General features: G+C 38.7%; 1 protein-coding gene across 17 annotated transcripts in view; it reads right to left on the bottom strand.

Moving 5' to 3' along the window:
• SOX5 (SRY-box transcription factor 5) overlaps positions 1 to 12,403 on the bottom strand; it is a 422,522-nt gene that overhangs the window by 109,704 nt on the left and 300,415 nt on the right. For 11 of the 17 annotated variants that reach the window (XM_084642767.1, XM_084642768.1, XM_084642765.1 and 8 more), the window contains one exon: positions 8,035 to 8,158. In XM_084642767.1, coding sequence (XP_084498893.1) covers positions 8,035 to 8,158 — 124 coding nt within the window. The remainder of the gene's footprint in view (positions 1 to 8,034; positions 8,159 to 12,403) is intronic. The other 6 variants (XM_084642774.1, XM_084642772.1, XM_084642771.1 and 3 more) reach the window with 1 other exon arrangement.

Here is a 12,403-nt window from a genome sequence, read left to right on the forward strand (position 1 = left end):
TTTCACTGGCAAAAATGGAAACATGAGAAAGATTGGAGGAAGGAATGAAAACAGAAAAAAAATGAAAAAATTCACAAGTAAAAACTTTACAAAAAAATTAATTAACTGAAGCATTGATCCTTTTTAAAACTGCCAAACAAAAATGCACATTTCCCCCAATTTTGATCAGCTTTAGAAATAGCTCAGTTTAAAAATATGTTTTTATTACTTAAATATCTTTATGATGAGCACTCAAGGGAAGTGGGTACAGACAGGTATCCCACAGGAACACTTCTCACCACTCATTCATACTTGTCCATTTCCACACTTTACTTTGATGGTTCTGATGTGGAAGCAGGGATGTTCGAAATACTATGGGAGGACTGGAAATAGATGGGCACTTGGGCACAATTCACAGCTTCTGTCCCATGAGACAGTGAGGGGCTCAGGCCTGACCAGGGAAGGTGGGGGAGAGAGAAAGAGAGAGCGAGCAGGTGCCATGGAGGGACCACATGACAGTATACAGCCTGACTTCCTTTCAGGAGATCTATGTACAGCTCCAGTTGAACATTTTTTTTTTTTACCCACGGCCTCTGGAAGCTGTGGGCAGCTGTGCAAATGTAAACAAACTGTCTGGCGGCCTGCCAGCGGATTACCCTGATGGGCTGCATGCAGCCCGCAGGCTGGAGGTCACTCACTCTGGTGTAGACGTTCCTGCTCAGGTTGGAACCTGGGCTCTGAGACCCTTCCCCCCTTCCCCAAGTTTTAGAGCCCGAGCTCCAGCTCGAGAGGGTACATCTACACTGCTATTTTGTGTGCCATAGCAGGAGCCTGAATTTGTAGAACTGGTCTCCCGAGACTTGCTGTCACAGGGTTTTGTTGTTGTTTTGTTTGTTTTTGCAGTGTAGATGTACTTTAGGTGCCCAAATATAGATCTAGGGTATGTCCACATAGCCCGTGGCAGCAAGCCTCTCAGCCCAGATCAACAGACTCAGGGCAGGGGGGCTCATGCTAGTGCTCTAAAATCAGCTGTGTAGACAGCACTTTGAAGCTGTGGCTCAGGCTGGGGCCCTGGCTCTGAAGCTCAGGGAGTGGGGGTAGGCTTCAAAGCCCAAGCTCCATCCTGAGCCACAACTTCAAAGCATTGTCTAGACAGCTATTTTTAGACTGCCAGCGCAGCCCTACTAGCCTGAGTCTGTCAAACCAGGCTGGAACGCTTGCTGCCACGGGCTCGTAGACCTTCTCCCAGAGACTCAATTTTAGGCACCCATTTTGGCCTAGGAATTGAATTGAAACCACCCACTTATTATTATAGAAGCCACTATTTTCTCTGTCTAGTTCAGATTTATTCAAGCTACCATGCAAGCCTCCCCCCGCACCACGAATTTGGTAATTTTTCTTGGAACTGAAAAACAAATCACTGGTTTCTCTTGTTCCCCATCAAGATACTTTTAGTTCGGTGTCCAACTCTATAGCAGTGACACACTCTCACAGAGCATACTAGGCACACTCCTTACCAGAAAGCATCTAATTCTTGCTGTGCCAATCCACAGTTTTTATTTTTGTTTCTTATTCTGGGGGATGGGAAGATGAGGGTTTAGTCATATGATCATTCTTTTCCAAGGCACAAACAGTAGCTCTAAAAGATGATTAACATCCTTACAAAGAAACTACAGTATGTGGTCCTGATAACACATGGTTCCTATTTTTGTCATTCTGATAAAAGCGTACCATGTCAATTTTCTCTTCTTGTGATTTGGTGGTTGTCATTGACCTGTATGTCAGCTGATACAGCTGACACAGTTAAATCAGAAATTAGCATGCAGTCTCTTTAGAAGCCAGACTTATGGATCCTGCGTACAAGAGATTATGACACAGCCCACATGATAACCCATTAAACAATGAAACATGTGACTAACTAAAAAACAGAGATACATCAGCAAATATGCCCAAGGAAGTTTATGGTATTTAACTCCAAAACATTAATTTTATTGTACTGTACGAGGAACTATTAACAGAGAGTTTCATTTGTTATTGGATGTACGGAATATTGTTCAGAAAATGGAGGAACAGTAAATTCAACTTATTTTAATTTTATTAGGCATGGCTTGTCCACTTTCTCACACATTTATGCGTATTTTAAGGGGTAATTAGCTATTTCATCAATAATTTTGTGTGCTTATTTTATTTAGGAAATTTCCAGCTGTAGTGAGCTGATATATAGCAAACATACAATATACCTATTGTATATTCACATTTTTTCCCCAATTGGATATGGTTGAAGCTGTGATTAAAGTGCTTTCCAAAAAACCCAAGTGGATGACATCTGACTGGAAACACAATATGATTTGTTACAACAAATTTTCCATAGGGGGAGGGAGGAAAGGGCAAAGAAAAAGAAAAACAGGTTTTGTTTCCAAAATTTGGCATGTGGCCATAAAAATAACATAGGTACAAGCAAATAAAACACCACCTAGGAGCCATCCTGAGAACTAGTGAATGATCTGGAAAACATATTTGGTAGCAAATATGGTACTACATAATTTTTTGAAGTGTAGTACCAGTAATCATCATTTCTAGAAACAAAACAAAACTGAAAAAACCATGCCACTCAAATGGTCACATGAATTTCAGCTTAGAACACTAAATGTGTTGTTGATCCACTAGGCAAGCAGCATTTCTCGCACTGGATTGCATCAATCACAAGGGGGGAGAGGTGGGGGGGAGTCCAGTGTAAAATGCAACAGTGTCATAGGTTTGTCAACATTTTTATTTTCTTTTGTAAAAGCATCACCAAACATTTAAACAAACAAAAAAGACAAAGAAACAATGGGGGAAAACTCTCCGAAATAACAATTTGTATTTATTCAGTGCTTTAATTTTGAAGGATCTCAACATTCTTATCAAAGTATGGGCTATATATTATGCCTGTAAGGGAAGCCCACACTAAGGGGTGGTGCAGAACTACACTGCCTCAAAGGGGGCACTAGGAGGCAATCTGTTTGAGAGCATTCGGCTCCTCAGGTTTGCTGGGGGATTATAAGTTGCTGTTATATCTGCTTACTCTTTGCTGCCTTTTTGGCTCGCCTAGCAACAGCCCCTCCACTCTCACAAGCACAAGGGTTGGGTTTCTGTGTGGACCTTACATGCACCATACAAAAGGGGATGGGGAGGGAATTCCTTACTCCCTTTCCCTCACTATCAGTTACTTAATGTGTAGTAACAAGTTAGCTCTCTCTCTACAGATCTATGAATGCGCACATACAAGGAAGAGCCATTTTGTTCACCATGGAAAGGAAGCCACCTCTGAAGTGTAATGCAGCAGCTTTTAAACAGCACTCAACAACATTTCACATCTTAACACTTTGGATTTACATAATGTTTTACATTTTCAGAGCACTTTACAAACACAAATTAAATGATTCTCTAAATAAACATCCCATGGCTGCCAGTGTTTTAACAACCATGATATCTAACTTTGCCCAGGTCTACACAATAGGGGGCAAATCCCAGGCCTAATGAAGTCAACAGTAAAAGTCCCTTGACTTCAATAGGGTCAGGATTTCCCCCACAGTGGTTGAAATGCTGGAACCATGAGTGCTTCACCCACATGGGAGCTCCCATTTTTGCTAACACCAGTGAAACTGAAAGCAACAGTGGGATATTTTAGGGTTAAAGAGCACAGTGTAGGGAAAGTCAGAGCGTTTAAATATTTGCTTAAAATCACATAGCACATCAGTGGCAGAGATTAGGAGTTCTGCCACTATTCTGGAAAAGCAGTAGTCTGGCTTTTATGCCTGTGCTCAGTCCAGTAGGACAACATACCTGATTGAAACTATAGGGAGGATGTATTAGAGTAATTTGGTGAAGATGTTGGGATTATCACATCACAATTTTGGAGGACCAGAACTATTAGTCCCAATCTTCATTTTATTTCTCATCCTAAATGTACATGGCATTTCATTATTCATCAAAAGCAGATGTCATGCACAAAACATTTTAGGATTTCAATTTTTAATAATAAACTCTGAATGTTTAGCAAAGAGATGACCAATGAATAGCCATTATTTCCTCTGCTATTCATGGAGAAATTAATGAACAGTGTATTTCCATCATGGCACACTGGCACTTCTTTTTCTACTGAGAAACAACTGCGTTGGTTATAAATAATAATAATAAACATTTTAAGCAATTACACCACATCTAAGTAGGGAGGCCAGATAGCAACCAGAACCAGGGATCAAGAACTCTGCTTCATTTTCTTAATAGAAATCCAATACTAATAGAACCTTCTAATCCAAGCCCAAGAGCTTTATGCTTCTTTCTGCCAACTTTAACACTACACAATATGCTGTAGAGAGAGGAGAGGAAGTGTCAACTTGTTTAAATGGTCCATTATGAAATGTAAACCATCTGTTTAAAAAAACATAACAAAACAAGCCATTCCCAACTAGAATTTGTTAGGAAGAAAAAGGAAAAAGTTACAGGTAGTGCATTGAACTAGAAGTCAGGAAACATGGGTTCTATAATCTGCTCTGCCATCTCACCTTGGGCAAATCACTTAATCTTGCTGCCTCAGTTTACCCATCTGTAAAATAGGAATGATCATACTTACATACCTTTGCAAAGCACGGTGAGAACCGTGGATAAAAACGATCCATTAAAATACTAGTTATTAATGAATTATCATCATATTGTTATTAATATCTCAGCGCACCAGAACATAGTACTAATCAGACAGTGAATCTACAGTGGACAAGCTCCTCTTACAACAGCATGTCAGAGCAGCTCTTTAGTGAATTTCAAGAAGTTAATGGCAATTAGAAAATAGTATTTTTCTCACCAAAATGACTCCCCACCTTCCCTCCAAAAAAGTGTCCTTTTGGTCTTCTGGGGTATGCCATTTGAAGGGTTGGCTGAGGAATTTGACCACATAATTCTCACTGAAGCTAATGGGAGACATATAAATAAATCTCCAGGAAACCAGCCACTATTACTGGCCAGGAGAACCATAAACGGAAACCAACTACAGAGTGTTTAACTAGACTAGTCTCACCATCCAAGCTGAATGAAACAAGAGTAGTATTCAATAAGATATTCATACGTCTTCCTGTTTCAGTAATCTAAGGTGTTACTTGTAGCACAAAGGATCTTCTTTGCAATATGTGGGCTTTAACTTTCAAGAAGTGAGTGGTGATTTGGGGTATACTTTGATTATTGGATGTCCCAACTTGAGAGTCTTTATGGAGGCCTGACTTTCAGAGAGCAGGGCACAGCACCTTCTGAAAATTGAGCACTTTTCAGGTGTCTCAAACTTGGCAACCAATAATCAAGGCACCCAAAATCACTAATCCCTTTTTGAAAATGTAGGCCATGGTTTATATCTTGATAAAACTCATTTCCCCCCCCAAAAAATCTATAAATTCCCCATTTGTGGGTAAATGCTAAATACGAAACTTGCTAATTTGTGGTTCTTACCTGTTTATCAATAGAACTAAGAGTCTCATGCAGTTTTTTGTTTCTAAATGCAAGTTACGAAAGCTAGCAAATAATAGAATTGTCATTTGGGAAGTCTATAAGTCAGTCTTGTAACATTTTCATTACAATTTTTCAGCCCAGGCTTAAAGAATAAAATTTTCAAAAGCACCTGAATGACTTAGGAACTTAAATCCCATTTTCTAAAGTTACTTAGGCAAATGGGTCTAGATTTTCAAAGGCATTTTAGGTGCCTAAAAATGCAGATAGGAACGTAGTGGGATTTTCAAAAGTGCCTAAGCAGGTTAGATGCCTAAACATGGAAATTAGTGGAAGTTAAGATAACCTGCTTAAGCCCTTTTGAAAATCCCATTTGGCACTGTCTGCATCTTTAGGTGCCCAAAAATAACTTTGAAAATCTGATCAGTGGGATCCTAAGTCTATGTGAAAGTCAATGGGACATAGGCTTCTAAGTGCCTAGGTCACTTTTGAAAATGGAATGTAGGTTCCTAAGTCACTTAAGCACTTTTGAAAATTTTACTCGAAATCTTGTCTGCCATCTACCATGCCTTTACCATGACGACTAACAGAAATGGGGGAGAGAAGGGTAGAAGAGGGGAGTTGTTTTAATTGCCTGTCAAAAAACATTACTTGAGGGGACCATATTACCGTTTTCAAGGCTGCTACATTTTTCACTGCTACAACCGTTCTAAGTATAGCTAGGCCAATATATGTTATTGTTTACATTAAATTGTGAGCAAAAAGAAAAAAAACCCTTTGGACTACTGATCACTTCCCCTCAGCTTCTCATTCAAACTCAGTCAAACATGCCAGGGAATCAGCAAACAGAGAGCTGTCTTTCCCACTGGCTTCTGCTCAATCTTAGATCTTGACATGCTGTTAATTTTAAGCCCTATTGCCAGGAGCAGCAGCAACATTCTTCAGTTTTTTTTCATTTCCAAGGTTACAAAAATATGTGATGTCATATGAACTTCATGGATGTGAGGTACTATGTGACTATCCTCCTGTTAATTTACTAACAGTTAAAAAAAAATCAACCCTCTCTCCAAGTCAGACTGCATTAACACGGAACTAATTTAATCTGCCAGATATGTCTAATGGGGTGTTTTCTTGACCTTTTCCAGGCCTACAGTTATGGTAGCATTCATATTCAATGTGGCTTTCGGTTACACATTCTGCAATGTGAATCACTACTTCTCCCATTTGAGAACAAATGGGTGTGAAATCACTGGAAGAAGTGAATGAGCCTATGCATTGCACTGCAGCTGCTGAGTGAGGTGAAGTGTTTTGAACAGTGACTTCTCAGTAGTGGTAACAGCCTATATAGTACACCAAGATGAGGGCTGATGGCCAAAGCGAAAGGGAACTTTGCTTACAGAAACCCAATACTGGATCTATAAAGTTAGAAAAACAAAAGAATCTAAAACCGCGGGATGAAAAGTATCACCAGATAGTCCCTTTGCATTCAAAATTTAATAAACTGCTCCACTGGTGAGCAGTGCATAATGCTAAACAATTGACGAATTCATGAGTTAGTCAATGATACAGATGGATACACTGATGCGGACATAATAAAGCTAAACAGATGCACTAAAGAGAGAGAATGGTAAAACAAGCGAGTCTTAGATAACAAGATAGGAAACTGATGTCAGTAGAGTTAGATAAGCACAAATGCATAAAACCAGGTTTATAGAACCTATGCTGTAGCTAAATCTATTTGATGAAAGGAAGATTTTTGATTTATTTTGAACCTATATTTATTCTTATCTTGTTGACAGGAACAAGAGATCCTATGGAAGGCTTAAATAAAACTGCCAAAAAATTCAGGATCCTGTAGTGACCATAAAACTTTCAAAAATTAAAAAAATAGATGTTACACAGTTTTTAGTCTTAGGCTCTTGTAAAATATATTTATGCTTTGTGTTAGTCCATCAAATTGAGAGGCATATGATATCCTTGATCTTTGTACAGAACTCCCATTGAGATGAATGCGAGTTGTGTGTGTAGAAAGAGGGTAGAATAGGCCCTTAGTTAATAAAAAGCAAGCAGGCTGTTAGAGAAAAAACATATTTCCCTACAATAGCGTTGAAATGTATTGGGCCATTTCAAACAACTTCCCTTTTAGATTAAGAGAGGAGTATCTGCGTGTGCTGATGAGCATGTTTCCTTGTTTGTGTTTTGTTTTGTTGTACAGCATAGTCAAGAATTTCAAAAGTAAATAGTGTTTGTCAGTGCCCAACCTGACACACTGTAAAGAGATTTTCAGAAAGGGCAGAGCACATGCTATCTGAAAATCAGGCCCTTCAGGTTGGGCACTCACATTCACTAGCCAGTTCTGAAATTCTTGGCCATTATATCAATGAACATATTAGTGATCTCTTGGCAAATCCGTTCTCACACTATTCTGTAAATCCTAAATTCAGCTTAGTGGGTCTGTCACCTCAATGCAGTAGACGTGATATTTCTGATCTGGTGACTTAGTTCAGCATAAATACTGGACAACCTGTTTTAAAACTCTGCCCTCTGCCCACTTCCAGCTGGAAAATCTACAGGACTTACTGCATCCTGCCTTGTAGCTGAAACCAGGAGGAATGAGGAATCCTTGCTGAGCGGCTGCTGCTAGGGTTCGTTGATCTGGAGGGAACACTGGAATCATCAATGGAGGAAGCTGACCTTGAACCTGCTGAACAGAAGGAGGAAAATCAAACCTGGAAAATCTTCTGGAGAACATGCCTAAGCAGTTGCTTATTTATTTTTTTTAGCCAGGTCAGACTAGAATATACTCCTGTGTTGCGAGGGGTTCCAACAGCATCAACAGTTCAGCCGTGTGTTAATTACCATATACCCCAGCACTTAATATTAATTACATAAATTAAGGCATACTTATATTTCATTTCACCTTAACAACCATGACTGCAGTTTTATAGATCTTCTCCATATGACACTAAGATATTCCACTTCACAATGCTGCCAAATCACAATCATATACATAGCACCTTTCATCCCAAATGATTCTAAACACTTTACAAATGTTAGACACGTATGTATGTGTTGGGATATGTGTGTGTATATATACACACATAGACACATGTATATGCATGCACAGACACATTCTCAGAGATGGCCACAAACACAGTTGAAACACTTTGCTCACAAGTGAAATGCAGCCACGTCTGGAGTGTCAACTGTTTCATGTTGCACAGCAACACTACACAAAAGCATAGGGCAGGAAATGAAGACTCTTACATTGCAAGTGAAACTGAAGGGGACTTTAGGCAGGCAGAAAGTGGTCATCCAAATTGGAAATTGGCCATAACACAACAGCTAACACTACTACTTTTGCAAAGTTTTATGAGTGTTTTTGATTAATACAAATGGTCAGGACATTGCTTTTCCATCTCACACAGAAGAGGAGCAAATTATTTGGTAACTTAAGACATCAGCAGCATAACTGGTTTTAATAAAAAAACTATACTAACAAATGAAACTTTGCCTTTCAGGAGATCAATCAGTAAAGGGAAGGAAACCCTTACAAGAGAGGTCATCAAGATAGACCACAGAATTGTGGAGCAGAGGCATAAGAGATGTAGATAGGCTGTCATAGATTAACATTTGGTTCATGATGTGATGTATGCAGCCAGAGGCGATGCATCAGGTGGGGCACGCAGGGTCATGTGCTCCCCCCCCCCCACATTTCCTGCTTGGCTTGTACTGAGCATGCTCACATAGACTGAGCATGCTCAGTAATATCTGCTGAAGTCGCTGCCTTCACTCTGCCCCCCTTCTCTCCTCCCCACTGTTGGCAGGTACGGGTCCTCTCTGTATGCAGCATTAAGAATGGTGGTAACTGTGTGCGTGGTTATTGCACCATTATAGTCTGGGACATCCTGTAAGACGAAGCTCATAAGACATATTGGTTAGAAATTGTTGCAGTTGGAGACTGAATGCAAGACTGAAGCTATGCTAGATGTAGTGCCAATTACTCTGTTAACTGGATTCACTTTGACTGTTACTTTATTCTTCTTGTTGCTATTCTGATCTAGTTAGTTAAAAAGGCATATTTGGATTTTGTGAGACATAAAATATAAAATGCTATTTCTTCCTCCTTACATTCATCCAGTCTGGAGTCATCCCATTTCTGCCTTGATTTTTTTTTTTAAGACAAAGTAACTGTATTCTTTTAGAACAAAAATGAACAGCCGTGTGGAATTTTTGCATAGTACTCTTCTTCGGCAAGAAGCCATGGAACTTTTTTTTAAATGGTTTCCAAGGATGAAAGTGACTTTGCCAAGCAAAGAAGCTTCAAAACAGGACTCAAAAACACTAATAGAAAGACAGATGGTTCCACTAAGAGCTTTGCTGCCAAAAAAAAAAAATGTAAAAAAAAGGCGAAAAAATTGAGTGATGTTATTGAAGCTGACTGCAAAGTTCTCTGATGACTGCAAATACTCTTGTCCCATTGCAAGTGTTAACTCTGCCTCCAGGGCTAATATAACCAAAGCACCACACACACACACAAAATTGTCATTGCCAAGCCCACAATGTAGCACAAGTCTGCACTTGATTCCAAGTGACTGCCTGATACGCTAGCAAAACATTGCACTAAAAAATCCTCCCATTTAGGAAGTCTACCAGGAAAATGCCCTTTTTTCTCACAACTGGCTGTCACATTTTCTTTTTCAAATTCTCTCTCCAAATTACATCCTGTAAGGGAGCCTTACGACCCTCTGACTTTAAATGACACAAACACAGTTGTATAAAGGAGGTAAGAACTGCGAAGAGGTGAGGATGGTTTGCTTGGATACAGAAATAACCCAGTCAAAACAATGTAATTTCCATTCCAAGCTGGAATATATGTAGCACCACTTTAATATCTGCAATTATTTCCTCCCAGAAATAAGGGCAAACATTATTTCATTTTAATCAGATTACTTGATACAATATAAAATGCATATATTATGACTGACCCTTTCTATGTCTCATTTAACTACTGTATGTTAACTTTTATGCAACGTATGTTCATTGTTACCTACTGTTGCTAGGATACAACTTTTTAAAGTGATAGATAATTCAGACCCTCCCTTTTCAGTTTTTACTCTTGAAGGTTTTCTTTATATTTTTCAAGCTAATGTCTTGTTATTCACATTTGTCTAATAGCTTATCAGATAGTTACTTTTCTTTAAAAAAAAACAAACCAACCCCTTCTTGATACTTGATTTACAGTCTGAATGCAACTGACCCCAAATCAGGGCTAGTTTCAGACCTTGCCTTTTGTTCTACTAATGTATAAAGATAATGAAAGTAAATACACACGTTTATATGTACATAACAATTTTATATAAGTCTATACACTTGATAGTATCCCTCTCTCTCCACCATTCATAGGTGACTTCTTAGGTGTAAGTTCCTCAGGGTAGGGACTATAGGTTAAATCCTGATGCACTGAAGTCAATGGCAAAGCTCCAGTTGATTTCACTGAGCCAGAATTTCATTCTGATTCTTCATATGTATTTTTTACAGCGCCTAACACAATGCAGTCCTAAGTGGGACCTCTGGATGTTGCCGCCATATAAATATCATTGTCACATGACTTCTCAATTTACCACATGGCTCTGCAATCTACCTTATAACAGTATACCACTTTTCAGGTATCCACAACTACTATTCCATTATATGACAGATTGTACAGGCATGTGATAAACTGAAAAGCCATTTATGGATGCATCTTTCACTGACTCATCTTCACCCTGCTCACTTATTTGTTTGCCCCAAGACTCGTTCTAACATTCCAAACCATTAAATAACTGCAACTAGACACCAATAAAAAAAACCTCAGCAACCTGCCAGAGAGGTTCTTTCCTCTGCCCTCCTCCCCGCACCTCCTGCCAATGTAGAATTGCTCCATCAAAACAAACCTGATACATGTAATGTCACACAACTAGAAATGGGTATTTTAAAACTTTTGGAAAGAAGATTCCTAGCTTTTCAATATGAGTCATGGTACTTGCTTTCTACCCTGGAAAGTCCCGAGTTATTGGATATTGAAGTCATGCCATTATAATGCAGAGAAAAGCTGTATTTTTTGCCATTTTAGAGGTGCTTAATGTATATGAGTTTTATTTCTTCTCTCCTTCTGAGCCATGTCCCATTAGACTGATGATAAAGAAAGACCCTATGAAACAACGAATAGTCCCAATACAATTTTTAAACACTCTAAAACATACCTAAAATACCTTTATTATAATATATCTGGAATATATAGAGCATTTGTTGGTGTATGTATGGTATGAAGGTTTTCTTAGCGCTCATTTAGCATGAACTACTTAATTTACCCTTAGATTCAGTGCTTTTAGATTCAGTGTGTATTATAACACAGTTATTAGAGTGAAGAGAATATCGGTCATTTTAAGATCAGTTATGCTGTTCAGAATATCTGAAGCAGCCCCTTCTCCGCCCCCTGACCTCTAAACAGTCTTCTTTTCAAGGTTTGTTTCATTAGGAAAAAGTTTGTATTTTTATGCAGTGTTTCAGTATTTGCAATTCCTATCACAGAAGGGACACACAATGAGAAAAAAAAAGTCAAAATAAATAAATTATATAACCTAAGAGGGAAAAACCACCTCATGTAATATAACTTATTATTTATTTTCAAAGTCCCCCTACATCCCAAAATAAAATAGAGTAAAATACAACAAATAATTATTTTTCTTTGTCCCAGTACCCGTCTTCCCTCAATGGAACTTAATGTGGTTATCAACGGATATGAAATACTTGGAATCTTATTGAGCAGAGGATGAGAAAATATGGAAATACTGAACTATAATATAAGCAAGTCACTATACAAGAATGTAGATATTTTCATTCATGCACATCAGACTGGTAATTTTGGAAGGAAGGTCCATGTTATGATGAAAGGAGAACACATGCT

Source organism: Lepidochelys olivacea (genome assembly GCF_965140295.1).
Source record: "Lepidochelys olivacea isolate rLepOli2 genome assembly, chromosome: 1".
In the NCBI taxonomy this organism is placed as follows: domain Eukaryota; kingdom Metazoa; phylum Chordata; order Testudines; family Cheloniidae; genus Lepidochelys; species Lepidochelys olivacea.